A 19,460-nucleotide genomic window follows, 5' to 3' on the forward strand; every position below is an offset into this window, starting at 1 on the left:
CCCATCTGTACTAGATGTTTAAGCAGTGGGGTTAAGTTCCTGAGGTTTTTCAAAGTGAGCGACAAAAGAGCAGTAGAACTTGCTTGGAAGAAACACTTGTTGTGGGTGGCAAGTTTCAGAGTGGTAGCCATGTTAGTCTGTGTCGGCAAAAACAACGACCTCGCACTTGGTAAGGCAGCTCCCATCCTTTCATGTATTTATACCTGCTCCTGTATTTTCCACTCCATGCATCTGAGGAGGTGGGTTCTAGCCCACGAAAGCTTATGCCCAAATAAATTTGTTAGTCTCTTTCGTGCCACAAGGACTCCTCATTGTTTTTGTTGTGGGTGGGAAGATCTGTAATGTTGGGGCCATAGTTGGTCAAATTCCCAAATACCACTGTTGGTTTTATACCCACTCTGTGATCCAATGTGTGTGGTTTTAAGTTTCTGAGATCACAGATATGGACAGCTTCATATTTCCCCAACCTCATCTCTGGCTTCGTGTTGTCTAGGATTAGAGTTGTAGCAATACATCACTTCAGAACTTCCCCACTTGTAACCACAGAGAATTAGGGTTAATTTATAAAGGTGTCCATTTTTATATTGCCTACAATAATAGGCAACCCTCCTTGTGCCCACCGAAATTTTTAAACTTACTAGTAAGCTCTTTGGGGCAGGGACTGACTTTTTGTTCTGTGTTTATATAGTGCCTAGCACAACGGGGACCTGGTCCATGACTAGGGCTCCTAGGCACTACTGTAATATAAATAATAATCAGGGTTCTCAAAATGTGGCAAATACTGTTAAGTAGGTGGTCCATGAGAGCCTCCCCTCTCTTGCAACCACAACAATGGTACATGAAAAAGCAATGTTGACAAAATAAAATTAAATATTTCCCGTTTTTTTAATGTAGTAAATGTCCTCTCAGTGCAACTCACTTTTCAATCTTCATCACTGTTTCACTGTGTTTTCCTTTTTATTGTCCCCTTTCCACCTGTTCTGCATTTGACCCTTGGTTGCTTTGCTTCCAGTGATGTGCCTTTCTAGCTAGTGACTCCAGTTTGTCCTGCTGTGTATCCAACCCTAATAGAAGCAGATAGACTGGCTCCACTATTTCTGGCTTCTCCATGCCTCCAGCTGTTTTCAAAGAGGCCTATAGGAGTAGCTGGAAACAAAGCTAGCACTACATGTCCACCCAGCTCTTAATCCGCTGCCATGAAATGCTCTGTGGGCCATCTCAGTTTGGGCTCTGCTGTACGTAGATCAGTCTTTTGGGTAAGCCTTTGAGGGTGCTTGGGAAGAGGACCTATTCATCAGCATCATACCCCCCTCAAATATAGTACCTCACAGCAGCAGAGAGCTTTTCATTTTTCTGCAGGGGACCCACCAGTTCAGCTACTAAGTTCAGAGGACTCAAACTTGCCTTAACGTAAGCATTTAACAAGTACCTATCCTGTTTATTAAATGCAGTGTGGTTGCTAAGTTACACTACAAAGTATAAAGCTTCAAACATTACTTTTCAAAGGAGCCCCTATAGTTTCTTCTGCATAGTTTTAAAAGTTTGAGGTGGTGTTTGGAGACACTTAAGGGAGTGCACGTGCATCATTGGGAAGGTGGCAAAAGGAGTAACGCTTGGAATTGGCATTCCCAAAATGAAATCTAGTGTGAGGGGGTGGAGAGGGTCAGTGAGCGTGTCAGTTCATTGCTATTGTTAGTCCTTCATATACTAAAAATAAACCAAATTGTCTGCTACATTTTTGTCATTGTAATGACAAGTTTTCTTTAAGTTCTGCCTTTTTTGTGTGTGTACCAGAATAAAACTACACCCGTGCTGCATATTATAATGCTGCTGCTCTGCATTTTTATCTTTCAGATGTGTATATTTGGGAGGGAGTTGTATGGTGGTCTCCTAGCTATATGGTTCACAGACACCAATTTTTGATCTCCCCTCGGTTAGCAGAAACCTTTGTTTTTCCAGTATGTTGAATCATCCTTCTCTTTATCTAAAAAGCAAAATAAAATACTGTATGCTTGTTGGAATTAATTCCTCTATAAATTATATAGAATGGAAAACCACCCTTGGAATCTTATGTTCTGCTCTTTAAAAGGTCAGATGTGTGTCTTTATTTGAGGTGATATATTCTCATTACTGTTCATGGGTGGTTGGCAAGTAACTCGCTGAAACAGTTCAATCTGTGAAAGGGGGAGGGAGAAAGCCTCTTAAAAGCTGATTTTTTAGCAGTAAATGCTGGTCCCAAAGAGGCTGAACATTTGTCCACTTTTACTTGATCTCTGCAATTCAGCTGCAGTGGTCTTCAGATTAGATCTCTAGTCACCATCTCATTGGGGTTGGAGACACCTCTTGTAAAGCCACAAGATCCTTTGAACTCGTATATTTTGCTTTATCCCTTTGTATTACATTTTACTTTTTAAACTGAACAGTGTGAAATGTTAGTCCCCAACACAGCCCCACCTTAGGCCTTAAGAGACCAAAGTCTGCTTTTATTTTTTTTTAGTCATTTTCTAAATTCTTGAGCCATGTTGGTTGACATTCTCTTAAACTGAAGTTCTCTGTATAAAGCCACAGAACAGGAGCAGTGTGGTTATTGGTGAGGCAAGCTTTGCTGCCATTTCACTAGTGCACCTCCTCCCTAAGAGAGGAGCCACTTTCATGGGTGAGACAGGTCCTGCTGCCAAGCCCATTCCTTCGTCTGAGCCTGTCCGTAAGAAGGCCATTATGAATACTGTACACTTCAAAGACTTGAGTCACCTTGAAAGGAATTTTACATTACCCTCCAACTCTGAAACTTCAGCTAATTCAGTTTTTTCCTTCCAATATATATTGTTGGTCTCATTTACAGAAGCCTATTTAGTAACTTGCTTGCTTTTTACTTAAATGTATAACTCTTTATATTGCAGGACATCCACTTGAATTTTTACGAAATCAACCTCAGTTCCAGCAGATGAGACAAATTATTCAGCAGAATCCTAATTTGCTGCCAGCATTGCTACAGCAAATAGGACGGGAAAACCCCCAGCTACTGCAGGTGACTTAAGCACCATGGGATAACGTGTCTAGATCAGGCAAGGGCGCTTTAATACATCAATACTAGCAATGTGCCCTCTTATTTTTGGGGTGTGAAACAATTTCATGACTGGAAAGTACTGGAATGGACGCTTTCTTTCTGCACCTCACCCAATTTGGCCACAAACTGAAGTACTAGATACTGTCTAAGAGTTCATAGAATCCTAGAAGATTAGGGTTGGAAGAGACCTCAGGAGGTCGTCTAGTCCAACCCCCTGCTCAAAGCAGGACCAGCACCAACTAAATAATCCCAGCCAGGGCTTTGTCAAGCCAGGCCGTAAAAACTTCTAAGGATGGAGATTCCACCATCTCCCTAGGTAACCCATTCCAGTGCTTCACCACCCTCCTAGTGAAATAGTGTTTCCTAATATCCAGCCTAGACCTCCCCCACTGCAACTTGAGACCATTACTCCTTGTTCTGTCATTTCCCACCACTGGGAACAGCCGAGCTCCATCCTCTTTGGAACCCCCCCTTCAGATAGTTGAAGGCTGCTATCAAATCCCCCCTCACTCTTCTCTTCTGCAGACTAAACAAGCCCTTAGCCTCTCCTTATAAGTCATGTGCCCCAGCCCCCTGATCATTTTCGTTGCTCTCCGCTGGACTCTCTCCAATTTGTCCCCATCCTTTCAAAACTGGATGCAATACTCCAGATGTGTCCTTACCAGTGCCGAATAGAGGGGAATAATCACTTCCCTTGATCTGCTGGCAATGCTCTGACTAATGCAGCTCAATATGCTGAGTCACTGTCCTTAAATCCTTAAGATACGCTTGTAAATTCTCCTAGTTTTCATTTTCTTTAGAAGTACCATCTCTCAAATTATAAGTATGGTGAGTGGGTTGGGAAGGAAGAAGTCAGAAGCTTTTTTCCGAAAAGGGGAGCTATTGAGACTCAACTGAATTACGATCAAATGTTAGCAATAGAAGGTAGGTATTCCTTTAGTAATACCTGTGACAAGCTAACCTTCCTCAGTAGCTGTCTTTTTGGCCAGTGAGAATAATGGAGAAACCGCCTTAGTTCCTGCACAGAATGCATGACAGCTTATTTCCTTTACATGGGGTGCAGAGTGTGTAAGAGAGTAAAGAGAGAGCTGCAACTTGACTATGGTAACCATAACAGCTTCTCTTCTCAGTCAGAACCTGCCAAGCATTATTCTCAAAATTAACCAGGCTTCCGAAATATTTCTCTAGACCACTTTTAAAGTTGCCTGTTTGCAGGACTGAACATGCTTTATTTCAGTGTATTGCTTCCTTTTGTTCTCCCATGCACCACAGCAAATCAGCCAACATCAGGAGCATTTTATTCAGATGTTAAATGAGCCAGTTCAAGAGTCTGGTGGCCAAGGAGGAGGTGGCGGTGGTGGGAGTGGAGGAGTAGCAGAAGCTGGAAGTGGTCAGATGAACTACATTCAAGTAACACCTCAGGAGAAAGAAGCTATAGAGAGGGTAAGCTGCCTTTTTTGGGTTTAAAATACTTTACATGCTCTTGCTATCTTTTTTTCTCCCAAGATTAGACATTGTGCAGGTTAAAACATGCACTAAAGCTGTATGTGAAGTTGATACCTTACTGCTATGAATCATCTTAATTTTCCAGTGTCCGATTTGCAGTCTGTTATAGTCTTGGCCTGCTGGAAATCATGTATTTGCTGATAGGCCATTGCTTCCCAACCTCTTCTGGAACTTGCCTTTTTAGAAGAGAAGCTCGTAAAAAGCCATGCAATTGCAATCACAGCACTGCGATTTGAAGTGGCCAAAGGTCCACTGTGTACATACATAACTGAGTGAGTATAGAGCCCTATTCAGGAAGAGGGTAAAACAAAAGTTCTTCTTCGAGTGATTGCTCATATCTATTCCAATTAGGTGTGCGCATGCCACGTGCACAGTCATCTGAAAGTTTTTTTCCCCTAGCAGTACCCGTCAGGTCGGCTGTGGAGCGGCACCTCCATAGCGCTCTATACAGACCCTGCCGACCCGGCGCCGCCTCTGTTCCTTCTTACTGCCAGTGACGGTCTTTGGAACTGTGGCGTCTTGCTCAGCAAGCTCTCTTCGTTTCCCTAGTTCTGTTTACTTAGTGTTTGTTTTCCTTAGTTTGTTGAGTTATTAGTGTAGTGTTAATAGTCCACTGTTGGGAGTGGGGGTTCTCCTTCAACCCGACTGCACTCTCCTTGGGGACTCAGGGCATGCCTAAGTCCCAGGATTCAAACCCTGCAAGTCCTGCAACAAGCTTATGCCAACGGGCAACCCCCATGACGCTTGCTCGACGTGTCTGGGGAAAACACATCAGGTGGATATGCACAGGATTTGCAAAGGGTTTCACCTGAGAACGAAGAAGGAGCGGGACTTCAGACTGACGCAGCTCCTCATGGAGGCAGCTCTTAGACCGCAACCAGCATCGGCGCGGCAGGACCCGGCACTGAGTGCATCGGTGCGTAGCATCCCGGCAGCAGCGGAGATGACTCTGCGGAAGGGCTCTGGAAGAGACCTGCAGCATCGCTGCTCTCCGGTGCGGAAATCATCGGAGACGACTTGGCACTGGTCCCATTCTCTGGGTCAGAAGCTGCACCGGAATCAAGGGAGGAGTGGTTCCCTGACTTCGGGACTGAACCCCTTGGAACCGGCCAGTGGGGCGTTTCCCAGGGAGGAGCCCCCAGTGCCGAAAACTTCGGAGCCAGCACTGTAGACTTCAGTCCCGCAAGGGGCATCGTTGAGTCCGGTGCAATTGTACTCCCTATGTCAGGTAGTGGAGGAGGTACAACTGCCTTCCACCCCAGACACATTTGAGACCATGAGAGACCTCATAGACATGATGGCACCGCAGTCCCCGGCCCTTCGCACCAAGCCCCCAATGCCACAGCGTGTGATAGCATCCCGCAGAAAGCCTGCAATGCTCCGCCCCTCGGCGCCACCAGGGACAAGACACCACTCTGAATCCTAACACTGCTCAGAGTCCTAATCCCCAAGGCAAGGGTGGGGGGGTGTGATCCATTCTAGACCTGTGAGGACTCAACGAATTCACGGTGAAGTTAAAGTTCAGTATGGTCTCCCTGAGCATGATTACCCCTTCCCTGGATCCGGGAGACTGATACGCCACCCTCAACATGAAAGACGTGTACTTTCACATAACCATTTGCTTCACGCACAGGCAATTTCTAAAGTTTGTGGTCGACCACAAACACTATCAGTTCAAGGTCCTTCCATTCGGTCTCTCGACAGCCCCCTGAGTTTTCTCCAAGTGCATGTCCATCGTAGCAGCCTTTCTTCACAAGAGACAGGTGCTGGTATACCCCTACCTCAACGGCTGGCTGCTCAGGGGGCGCACCAGAGAGCAGGTGGAATCTCAGGTCCGGTTCATCAGATCCACTCTCGAGAGACTGGGCCTCCTCCTTAATGTGAACAAGTCAACCTTGTCTCTGATCCAGAGAATAGAGTTCATCGGGACAGTGGTGGACTCCGTGCAGGCAAGAGCATTTCTGCAGGAGACATAATTCCAAGCCATGTAAAACATCATTCCAGGCCTCAGGCAATTCCCGACCACTACTGTTAGGGGTTGACTACATCTCCTTGGCCACATGGTCGTGGTCCGGCATGCCAGGCTGAGGCTCAGATTTCTGCAAGTGTGGCTTGCGTTGGCCTATCGCCCAGGACACGAGAACCTGGAATTAGTAGTGACGGTACCAGAGTACATACTCAAGTCCTTCCAGTGGTGGCTTGACCCTCAGACGGTGTGCAAAGGAGTCCCCTTCCACAGCCCTCCTTGTCCCTGGTAACGGATGCATTGACTCTGGGTTGGGGTGCGCATTTGGGAGATCTACAAACGCAGGGCCTATGGTCTCGGGACGAGCTCTCCCTTCATATCAACATCAAGGAGCTCAGGGTGGTACGCCTAGCATGCCGAACTTTTTGGGCCTGGCTGCAAGGCCAGTGCATGGCAATGAGGACAGACCAACATCACTACCGTGTTTTACATCAACAAACAGGGTGGAACCTGTTCCTCCCCCCCATTGAGAAGCCCTCGGGCTCTGGGAGTTCTGCATAGCCCACTCCATTCACCTGGAAGTGTCCTATCTCCCAGGGGCTCAGAACTACCTGGCAGACCATCTCAGCAGATGGTTCCGTAATCACGAGTGCTCTGGATGTCATATACTCCATCTTCCAAAGGTGGGGGTTTCCCCAAGTCAACCTGTTTTTCACGCACAGCACCAGGAAGTGCCCGATGTTCTGCTCCTTCCAGAATCACAGCCTGGGCTTGGACACAGACGTGTTTCTGCTATCCTGGCGAGGCTGCCTGTTGTACGCCTTTTTCCCCATTCCCTCTGGTGCACAAGGTTCTTCTCAAGGTCCGTAGGGACAGAGCAGAGGTAATCCTGGTGGCCCCGACATGGCCTTGACAACACTGGTACATCGCGCTCTTGGAACTGTCAGTGGACACCCCGATTGTGTTGCCACTCCACCCCGACCTGATCATTCAGGACCACAGTCGCCTGCTCCACCCAGACCTCAAGTCCCTCCATCTCACGGCTTGGAAGCTTCAAGGTTAAACCCCATGGAACTTCTGTGCTTGGAACCGGTAACAGGAGGTCCTACTTTGCAGCAGGAAACCATCTATCAAGGCCACTTATCTAGCCAAGTGGAAAAGGTTCACCTGCTGGTGTGCCCAGCATCACACACCACCAATCCAGGTGCCTATACCACTCATCCTAGAGTACCTCCTACACCTAAAACAAAAAGGCCTGGCAGCGTTGTCCATTAAGGTACACCTCGCTATTTTAGCCTTCCACCCAAGAGTATCTGAACACTCCATATTTGCCAACCCCATGGTGGGATGTTTTCTCAAGGGGGCCTGGAACACCTCCATCCCCAGATTAGACAGCCAGTTCTTGGGTGGGACCTGAACTTGGTCCTCTCCAATCTAATGGGGCCCCTGTTTGAACTGGTGGCGACTTGCTCCTTCCTCTATCTGTCGTACAAGGTAGCTTTTCTGGTCGCCATTACCTCAGTATGAAGGGTGTCTGAGTTGAAGGCCCTCACCTCTGACCCACCTTACACGGTCTTCCACTAAACCATTCAGAAAGTCAAACCAGCTTTCATAGCGGTGGCATCAGCATGTACGAGTTAGCCAAAATCCTAGCTCCAGCAGTTACAGCACACTCTACAAGGGCACAGGCCTCATCAGTGGCTTTCCTGGCCCAAGTCCCAGTCCAAGAAATCTGCCGGGCAGCGACTTGGTCCTCGGTGCATATGTTCACCTCTCATTACGCCATCGTCCAGCATGCTAGAGATGAAGCAGCATTCGGCAGAGCAGTGTTCCAATCAGCAATTCCATGACTCCTACCCCACCACCTAGGTCAGGCTTGGGAGTAACCTAATTAGAATTGATATGAGCAATCACTTGAAGAAAGAATGGTTACTCACCTTCTTGTAACTGTTGTTCTACGAGATGTGTTGCTCATCTCCATTCCAAACCCACCTGCCTTCCTCTGTCAGAGTAGCCGTCAAGAAGGAACTGAGGAGGCGCCAGGTTGGCAGGTTATATGTGGAGCGCTATGGAGGCGCCTCTCCAGGGGGCTCCACAGCCAACCTGACGGGTGCTGCTAGGGGAAAAAACTTTGACAGCTGTGTTTGCGGCGCGCACCCACCTAATTGGAATGGAGATGAGCAACACATCTCAAAGAACAACAGTTACAAGAAGGTGAGTAGCCGTTCTTTTTTGTGAAAGCTTCAGATACCAATGCCAGAAGTGTAATAGTGGTTTTAGTAATGTGCAGGGGGAGTGCTTTTGTACCTTTAAAATTGATTCCTAAAGTATTCAGACTGGCTCTGAACTTTCATAGGAAGTAGATGAAAGTCACTGTTTGAGTTTTTGCTCTGTAGGTTGCTAAAAATACTAGTAAACATCTATATAAACTTGCAGATCTGCAAGCCCTGGAAACCTAATGCAGTGAATGCATTAAATTCCATTTGCTGCTCAATAAAGGTGACACACATACACATGCAGTAATTTGGAACCAAATGAAACTTGAACAGTTGGGACGACAATTTGTAGAATAGACTGAGGCTGCATTATTTTGCTAACTAGAAGCGTAGCTATGGAATTTTGAAGTAGTTACACTTGAATGCTCCAATCCAGTAAAATGCATGATGATTTTTACCTCTACATACCAACACTAAGGAAGTAGTTAAGTATCTAAATCTGGATTTGTATGTGTAATGCTTCCATGCAGTTCTTTTAAAACACAGGTTTTTTTCTATAAATAGTTGTAAAGGAATAATTCCTAGGGCTGTCAAACGATTAAAAAAATTAATAGAATACCATTTATTTAAATATTTTTGGATGTTTTCTACATTTTCAGGTGTATTGATTTCAATTACAACACCGAATACAAAGTGTACAGGTATTCACTTTATATTTATTTTTTATTACAAATATTTACACTGTAAAAACAAAAGAAATAGTATTTTTCAGTTCACCTACTACAAATACTGTAGTGCGATCTCTTTATCATGAAAGTTGAACTTACAAATGTAGAATTATGTACAATAAAAACCCACATTCAAATATAAAACAACGTAAAACTTTAGAGCCTACAAGTCCTTGTTCAGCCAATCATTCAGACAAACAAGTTTGTTTACATTTGCAGAAGATAATGCTGCCCACTTCTTGTTTACAGGTTTACAATGTCACTTGATAGTGAGAACAGGCGTTTGCATGGCACTGTTGTAGCAAATGTCGCAAAATATTTACATGCCAGGTGCGCTAAAGATTCATGTCTCTTGATGCTTCAACCACTATTCCAGAGGAATATCTGCTCGATAACGATGCAAAGCAGTGCAGACCGGCGCATTCCATTTTCATCATCTGAGTCAGATGCCACTAGCAGAAAGCTAATTTTCTTTTTTGACGGTTTGGCTTCTGTTGTTTCTACATCAGTGTTGCTTTTTTAAGACTTCTGAAAGCATGCTCCATGCCTCATCCCTCTCAGATTTGGGAAGACACTTCAGAGTCTTAAATTTTGAGTTGAGCGCTGTAGCTCTTTTTAGAAATTTCATATTGCTATCTTCTTTGCATTTTGTCAAATTTGCAGTGAAAGTGTTCTTAAAACAATGTGTGGAGTCGTCATTTGAGACTGCAATAACATGAAATATATGTCAGAATGTGGGTAAAACCGAGCAGGAGACCTACAATTCTCACCTAAGGAGTTCAGTCACAAATGTAATTAACATTATTTTTTTAATGAGCGTCATCAGCATGGCAGCATGTCCTCTGGAATGGTGGCAGAAGCACAAAGGAGCATACGAATATTTAGCATATCTGGCACGTAAATACCTTGCAATGCCAGCTACAAAAGTGCCATGCAAACGCCTGTTCTCACTTTCAGGTGACGTAATTAAGAAGTGGGCAGCATTATCTTCTGCAAATGTAAACAAACTTTCTCTGAGCGATTGGCTGAACAAGAAGTACGATTGAGTGGACTTGTAGACTCTAAAGTTTTCCATTGTTTTGTTTAAGTGCATTGTTTCATTGTTTTGTTTAACAAAAATACCCTACATTTGTAAGTTGCCCTTAAATGATAGAGATTGCACTACTGTACTTGTATGAGGTGAATTGAAAAATACTATCTTTTGTTTATCATTTTTACAGAGCAAATATTTTTAATAAAAAATAATATAAAGTGAGCATTGTACACTTGGTATTCTGTGTTGTAATTGAAATTGATATATTTAAAAATGAAGAAAAACATCCTAAAATATTTAATAAATTTCAATTGGTATTCTGTTTAACATTGTGATTAATCGCAATTAATTTTTTTAATCAATCATGTGAGTTAACTGCGATTGACAGCCCTAATAATTCCCCCCAAAATTGTGGAAACGTTTGTATATTTCATTGAAATTTTGAATTCTTCCAATGGAGCTCCCTGATTCTGCAGCAGCTTTTGGAATAACCATAAGAAAGGTGGGGTAGGTCAGGCAGGGTTGGTGAAGGAAAATTGGTATGCACGAAAATAGCTTATTTTCCTCATGCAGCCTGCACAATAAGACTCCTGTCTCTATCTAGGGTCGCCTCAACCTGCTGTTTTCTCTTCTAAATTCATTTTTATGCAGTAAAGGATTAACTCTAAAACAGCTTCAAAACCTCATAGAGTGTAACATCTTTTCCTAGCAGATGCTCAGCACACTGCAGAGCTCCAATGCCTTATGTGGTGTTACCCCTGCACGCTCCCTAGAGGTGCACCATGATAAGTCTCTAGAGTTAATTAGGGATTGATATCCTCTCCTAGTTAAGAGCACCCAGTGTCTCAGACTAAGCGTTGGTTTTGTATTAATTTAGAATATGTGCAGGTTGCTCTGAGGCTTTTAAGAAAATCTTGTGACAGAAAATACAAATTCCTTAACCTGACTGACATGTAGTTAGCTAAAATGAAGACACAAGCAGAAGTGTAAAGTGGATAAATCCAGCACTCACTTTTATCCACCCAAACCTAATCAAATGGTCAGAGGTTAATGGTCTTCACAGCAGCAATTGCACTTGCCTGCTCGCTCAGTTAAAATCAAACACTCTTTTTGCTATAGTCAGGTTCCCCAGTGTCATTGCACGCTAGACCCAGTTTGCTACAATCTATACTTGTTACTAAAGGCACCGAACTATCATACTATTCATATTTAAAATGTGCTTTGTGTTGAATGAATTTTAGCTACAGCAGTGCAACATTCAGATGCTATTTCCTGGTGCCTGTTTTATAACTTATTACAGCAGTGAAAGCAGAGATGTGTCTTAATATACTCAGTCAGACTGACATAGCCACATTTTAAATGAGAACCTAATTTGATCTTACCACAAGAAACCAAATAAAAAATCTCTAGTAAATAAGGGATAGGAAGAGAAGCCTAACTGTGGTCACAATGTTTATTTGAACAAATGGCTTAAATGGTGAAATCCTAATGTAGTAAACATTCCAGGAGCTTTAATATACTTAAATGTAGTGGTTTCTAAATACATGTCTCTTCTTTAGTTAAAGGCATTAGGATTTCCTGAAGGACTTGTGATACAAGCATATTTTGCTTGCGAGAAGAATGAAAACTTGGCTGCCAATTTTCTTCTACAACAGAACTTCGATGAAGATTGAAAGGGAGAGACTTTTTTTATCTCACGCTTCACACCAGTGCATTACACTAACTTTGTTCACTGGATTGTTTGGGGGTATTTGGGCTCATATCCACAATACTTGGTGTATGGCATGGGGGGAGGGAGAAGAAAACATAGGAAACGAAGAATAAAAAAAGCATGTCTGCTTTAAAGTGGCAGATGCAGCAAATCACACAGTGTAAAATACTATACAACCAAAAATCAGCTTCTGCAGGTATTTAGTTCCTTCTGTACACTGTAGGTTACCTTTTTTTCTAGGGTTTCACTTTTACTGTACTAGTTCCAGAAACTTAGTGTAATGCCCTGCTTCATGTTTCTTTTTACTTAACATTGGTATTGGAAAATAGCTTTTGCTACCTAGAATCTACAATCTGTATTTCATGGCAACACTGGATAATGGCTTTGTGAAATCTAAAACAATTGAGCAACTGTAAACCTACATGCCAAAATATAGGTGGTTATTTTGCTGCTTCAGATGTATTAAATTTAGTGCAAGAAGCCCATGATTTCATGTTAAATGCTGGATTTAAAAGAAGAATGCCTTCAAATGAAAACTCATTACTGTTATGTTAAAATTTGTTGATCATTGAATTAAACTCCCTTCTAACATGATCTGGGAAGTTGTATACTACAGGCAAACTTATTTTCCTGTTTATGTCTTTTCTTTTTGGGGAAAAAGGATAGCTATCTAATTACTGTTTACTTCAATGTTATGTTGCAGTAAAGGTTTTAAAAACAACCGTTGCATGTTTGGTTTTGATGTATCCCTTTTTGTGAATTGAGCACTTTCTTTGGTCAGCAAAAAAAAAATTTAAACTTCACTTCTCTCCATCATAGGGAAATATTATTTATTAAGTCAGATTCCACCGTACTTCCTGTTTTATTAAAGTTGTTTCACCAATGCAGCTGGAAGTATTTCAAAACCAGGTATCTAATGTTTGTAATACCTTTGCTTTATTTTTTTCATCTTCTGTGAGAATGTAGGACCACTTTAAGGCTATTGGCATTGTATTGCTCTTGAAAGGATTGTAATGTTCCAGGAACTTCTTTTCAGGAAGGACATTGTGTCTATAAATTGCTGTGTGGGGGAATTCAGAACCTGAGAATTAGGCGAACAATCAAGTTGTTGCATCCCAAAAGATTATGCACATCTACTTTTCCTTCTATTAAAAGTAAGCTCTAATTGTAGAGTTCTGAGTCTTATTTCTTGGTGCCCCGTTGTCAGTTATTTTGAGTGCTGAGTGGCTAATTCAGTGAACCTCCCTGTTAAATACATTTTGGCTTGGCAGAGACAACTTTAACTGTGGTGCAGTGCTGAGGAGGAAAATTAATTTTACTTTCTTCAAAAATCTCTTGTACAACATTTCCTGAACATGGGCTGAAGAGAAGTCATAACTTTTTATCTATAAAGCAATAACTCTCTAAACTGTGTGTTTAACTTTTGATCTCTTCATCCTTATCTATCTGTCTTTAATGGCACAATTCTGACCGGATGAGGGATTTTATACATGGAATATGTAGTCAGTATGCCGACTGATCTTATTGTTCACTGTCTACAATGAGTCATATACCTTGAAAAAGGGGATGAGGTGGGGGAGAGTAAAACAAATAGCTCCCAGGCTGGGATTTCATCTTTGCATTGACTAGCTACACTGTACAAAAACTTTCAGTGCCTAGAATAATGAGCTTCACTGTGCCCTGTGGCTTAACTAAGCAGAGTTCTCTGCTCCTCTGTAGCCTTCAATTGTGTTTTAGTTTTCTGATGTTTCTCTTATTCATTAAACTTTCATTGCAACTCCTTAGCGTCTTTCATGGTTACATAATACCCATGAGTGTTAACACTGCAACAATATGGCATGGTATCATAGCCAGCTCTAGAGACCAGTAAATAGTTCCACACTGATCTTTTAACCTTTGCAGTTTTACAAAATTTAACTTCAGGACTTCAAAAAACAAAAGAACTTCAATACACTTCAGATAATTTAAGCATGAGCATCAGTCCCGTAAGCGTGGTTTCACAAAAAGTTGGTCAAGATTAGCCCCTTTTACCTGTAGAACATTGTTATATTCAACATAAGCGTCACTACTAGATACAGTGACTGTAGACTGGTAATACTATGCACCTGAACTAGTGCTGGGAAAATGAGTAAAACTTTTATCCTGGATGCAGGCTGAGACAAATCCCAGCCACTCCTTAATGGCAGCTGGAAAGGCACATCTTGTGGAAGTCAAGTTTTTAAGTAGGTAGGAATATGACCTAAACAAGTCACCCTCTTATTATCTCCAGTCTTCCTTCAAGTAAAGGTCCCAGGGCCAGGAACTGTTTATGTGGAGATCGGCTGTTCTGCTTTCGCACGTTGCTAGGTGTGCTGGGCTTCTCGGATGAAAAAGGTTCACTTAAAGTCTCAGCTCTGCTATTTATGTCCCTAGTCCTCTATGCTTCCCCTTTCAAAGAGCAGGGGTGGTTGTTCTTGTCCCAATCACAAATCCTCTCCTGGACCTAACTGTAGCTGAAGAGTTTAGAGCAGGGGTGGCCAAACTGCGGTTTGGGTGGTGCCCTCCCCATTCTCTGCCCACCAGGGCCCGGGGAGGGGCAACAGCAGCGGCTAGGGGCTTCTGACAGATGACTGGTGCCTGCTGAGAGTAAGGGGGCACAATGTAAAGGTTTGTGGTCCTGCCCTCCCCCCAATAGCTTGTGTCACACCCTCAGCGGCCCCTCTCTGCAGCTCCCCGAAGTTAGCTCTGTGTGGAGAGGCAGGGGCAAACAGCTGGGAGCTGCAGGGTGGGGCCTCTGCTTTAGCTCCTTGGGGAGAGGCAGCAGCAAAAGCAGCTGCTCTTCCTGCAGCTCCCAGCTGTTTGCCACAGCATCCACCCAGGGCGCAGCTCCCAGCTTGCCAGCTCCAGCAGCCGCCATGCAGGGGGGGAGCCCGGCAGCACCATGTGACCGAGGTGGGCTGGCAAAAATCAGGGCGGGGGATGTGACCCCACGTGTCCCCCTCACACATCGCCTCTGGTTTCTACCCAGCAGGGACAGGAGGTGCCTGGCAGGGCTGAAGCCCCGAGCCCTGGTGTGTGCACCATGCTTCTCGAACTGCTGAAGGTTATTGATTCAGTAAGTTTGGCTACCCCCATTTTTGCGTGACCTCCTGGTCCATGAGGTACTCCCCCTCCCCCTTTTGGGAGGTTAGGTAGGCAAATGTGTGGCCAGTGTCACTCCTGAAGCTTAGTCGGAGGGTGTGACTAAGAGTTTTGAAATGAAATTGTCCATTTGGAAAATGAAAAGTTGGATTGTTATGAAATAAAATAACGGACAATGCCTTTGAATTTACTGAACTATCCAAACTGTTTTTTTTCATTAGCCCTAGTCATAATCCTTGAGGGGACATTGTACAAAATGGTTACTGAATTAAGCTGTTACAACCGTGGTCAGGCTCTGTTGCTCATGCTTGAAGACCGTAAATAGCAGACAAACAAGAGGACTTGCCAAGGGAGAGAGTGGTTACTAAATGTGGTTTGCAGAGATGCTGGAATGCTGAGTGCAAACAAAATGGATCCTATTCCACTTCGCCCTATTGATGCCCATTTTGCAAGATGCATGGAAGTGGCCAGTGAAAGAAAAGTTTAAATGGGAAGTGAGGTGCCACCTTTGTAATCGCTGTTAGTCTAGTGCTGTTAGCTAGTTTCTAATTTGTCTAATTAGTGTGTTACATGCATGAGTCTTTTCTTAGTACTAGCTCAGTCAGGAATCGGGATGTTCACTGTGACAAGAACCTTGAGCTTGTACTATAGATAAAATATCAGGGTTGCTCTGAATAGCTTCCCCCTCCTGAAATAAGAAATGAACATTGGTTGGGCAAGAGATTAAAACATGAATAATAAGCAATTTAATGCTGCTTTTAACTCAAAATGCACTTTAGAAAAGAAACTGGTATCCGGGAAGTCTATTGTCCACAAATTTCGTTAGGATCAATCTTCTCCATGCAGATCACTCAATCTTGAGTGGTTTTAGTTGTCAATAAATAGGACCATCTAAAGTCATGTTACTGCTGTTCACCCCCCCCCCCCCAGCCCCCCGCCATCTGCAGAATAACAATCAAACATTATTGGTACTAGGAAATCCATCAGCAACTGTTGGTGTTCAGGGCCTGGTGTTTCCTGCACCTCCGCCCATGCAGCAATGCTTAGAAGTAGATCATAAAAAGCTTTAAGCCTCTAACTTAAAGGTAATAATGTGTGAGCAAATCCTCAGTGCCCTCGTGGGGGAGCATCTTTGGAATTCCTCTTGGCTGAGATGACAAGGACTCAGACATGATACGTGAAGGATAGTCCTGTACCAAGTAAGTCTTTCAGTGGTTTGTTGTGGCCTCCTCGATGATGGATTCATTGCTGTTTGTTCATTCATTTGGGTTTTAAAGACCGCAGCCTTGGCTAAGAAAACAGGTGAATTAATCTGTAGTTCATACATGAGAGAATTTTTAGAGCTAGTCATCACTTCTCAAGTTCTGATTTTTTTTCAGTGAAAAACTTTGAATGGAAATCCCCTGAAAACTTTTTGTTTGTTTGGTCGTCTCTCTCTCCCTCCTCCTCACCTCTCTCTCCCCCCCTCTGCACCACCCTGCTGTAGTGTTTCTATGTATTGCAGTATGCAGTACCGCCTGCTGCCAGGGTGGCTGGTAGCCCCTAGAGTTGCTGCTACACTGGGCTGTCATTAGAGGGCTTCGGCTCATGCAGCCGATTAACTGCAGGCAGCAGAGGGATGAAGCCCTGAGAACAGTGTTCTGGGGAGCTATTTCAGAGCATGTGCTCACTACTGCTTTTCTAGACCCAGTAGGAATGTTGCAAAAGCTGAATTATTCTAATTGTCTTGAATTTTCTACTGTTATCATTTGAAAACGAAGGATAAGGGGGGTGGGGTGTGTGTTTGGTAAGAAGAGTACTCAGGCTGGAGGGTTGAGGAGTGGAGAGGAAGTTGGATGGGAGCGATACTCAGAGTCTGTTGGATGGCAGAGGTTTCTGAGCTGAGGGGGTTGGTTCTGAGCAGTAAAGATTAAGTAGAAAGAGGGGTCTGGGGCATTAATGATGTGAAGGGAAGGGTCTCTGAGGAGTTAGAGGTTTGGGGAGCTCAGGGGGCCTGAGAAGTTGCCAAGTCAGCCAGGGCACAGGTCAGTTTGGCAAGCTTGAGTGCAGGGGCAAATGGAGTCCACTAACGAATGGGAGTGTGGGTGAAATGGTGGTATCTGCGTGAGGAGGGAGACAGGAGGAGAGGTGGCAGGGAGAGAACAATAAAGGGGTCACAGAAGGATAAAAGCCATATGTTGTTATACACAGACACTCTTCTGAGGTCGTCTCAATATAATTTCACCTGGGCTGCTTGTCTGCCGGTGTGACCCTGCTTGGAGAAAAGGAAACTGACAGGTAAAACTCTTTCACCATGTGAATGTAGTGGTCAGAAATTTTTTTTACTTGCCGCACTTCCATCCACACACATCTTTTTAGCTGCTTTTTCGGCTTCTTTACAATTCCCCCCTCCCCTTTCCTATTTGAGCTGATTGGAGAGGGAGAACCTGGCTAAACAGCACATTTCGTGGTCATACTATTGCTTGTTTTATTTGTACCTACGGCTAATTTAAAGTCATTCAATTCCCCCCTTGACAATTCAGAGGGTCATGGGTACTATCAAGGGGCTGGTAATGTGGAGTTCATTTTGACAATTCATTCTGTCAGGATTATGGGATACTGGCATATCTTTAATTCAAGACCTGTTGGCACTTGTCTTGAATTCTAAATAATTGTGACCTACAGAACAGTGCCAAGGAAATTGCTGGAAGTACTTAATCTCAGAAGAGCAGCGGGGTTGAGATAGGAAGTTATCAAAATGCATGAAATGCAGTGCTAAATAAACTAATTTTTGCAATCCCTGTATGATATGACTCAGTGCCAAGTGAGGGCATAGAAATCTGCAGTATGCAAGTTTTTTTCCCCCCATGTCACATGTTTCCAGTGGCCCAGGTAATGTGACAGTTCTCACACATTGGAGGAAATGTGAACCTAAATATGAAGGGATTGCAATATACAGAGAGAAGATTGGCTATTCTGTGCACCTGTTTAACTTAAACGTGCCTCGTTCCATAGGATATAGGGCCTAGATTGCTGTTCAGAATCAAATTAGCTGATTGGCATTCCCAAAATACTTTTCCTTTGCAGTGGGCCGATGCCGTGACTTTGTTACTGCATTGCGTCCTATAGCCTAGGAGAGTGCAAGTTACTCTGTTTACAAACTACGAGAACTGAGGAGGATGATGTGACTCCCTCCATGGAAGAATAAAGCAATCTCTTGGGTGTATGACACGCTGGCCCTGACGTTGGGCGCGGTTGGGTGAACATTCCAGGGTGCAGTCAGCAAGGCAGCTTGCTTCTGAGCTGTTGCCTGCAAGCTTGCTTAGAGGTTCAAGTCAGGTCCGTGCAAAAGTCTCTCCTGCTACCATCAAAAATCTCTCAAGAGCCACCTCCCTACACCACTTATGGGAGGGGAGGGCTGGTTGGGAGGGAGCTAAGGATGCAAACAAGGGGGATGGGAGATTTACTAGATGAGTGGATGTGACCATATTTTCTAACCTTGTTTGGGAAAAGCAGTTTCACGATCGAAGGGGGATACACAAAACAAGGCTGAGTTTGGGAGCTTCTGCATGGTGCAGAGCTCTAGCCTCAGAGAAGGCTGCTTGCCTGCCTTGCAGAGTGTCGAATGAGCATTTTTTTTTAAAGTTGCAGCTTGAAGTTGCTCAGGGTTTGGAATGTTTCACGTGTCCTAGGGTGAATAGATTAGTAGGAAGAGTGCAGGTGAGGTGGTCAGAGGTGGATGATAAATTGCAGAATCATACAACATATTTATTTATCACATGGCAATTACCTCAACATATGTGGGGTGTGGGTGTTAATGCATTTTAAAAGTATCTGAGTTGGACTCGCTTCCTTGTCTATTAAAAGTTACATATGTTTGCAGTTGGCTGTATTGAGCCAATAGTCTGAATGCAATTTTAGTATGTAATTGTGTAGGCTGTAATGTTATTCCAAATATGAGTGTGTAAATCTAAGTACAAATAAAACCCCACATGGAATTTCCTGGGGGACAGCCTGGAACTGGGAATGCAGCATTTCACATCTGGGTGAAAGAGAGAATATTTTATTTCCAGCTTGAGCAAAGGAAATATGAATGTTATTTAACAGATCTGAACAGGCTAAAGATTACTACAA

At 43.7% G+C, this 19,460-nt stretch overlaps 1 protein-coding gene across 2 annotated transcripts in view; it reads left to right on the top strand.

Annotated features, from left to right (window-relative positions):
* The window catches only part of RAD23B (RAD23 nucleotide excision repair protein B), a 56,293-nt gene extending 42,896 nt beyond the window's left edge, over positions 1-13,397 (top strand). For both annotated transcript variants that reach the window (XM_048849717.2, XM_075128919.1), the window contains 3 exons: positions 2,901-3,028; positions 4,340-4,510; positions 12,076-13,397. In XM_048849717.2, the coding sequence (XP_048705674.2) occupies positions 2,901-3,028; positions 4,340-4,510; positions 12,076-12,189 (413 nt within the window). In that variant the 3' untranslated portion in view covers positions 12,190-13,397. The remainder of the gene's footprint in view (positions 1-2,900; positions 3,029-4,339; positions 4,511-12,075) is intronic.
* Positions 13,398-19,460: the final 6,063 nt, after the last annotated feature.

Source organism: Caretta caretta, chromosome 5 (assembly GCF_965140235.1).
Source record: "Caretta caretta isolate rCarCar2 chromosome 5, rCarCar1.hap1, whole genome shotgun sequence".
Taxonomy (NCBI): Eukaryota; Metazoa; Chordata; order Testudines; family Cheloniidae; genus Caretta; species Caretta caretta.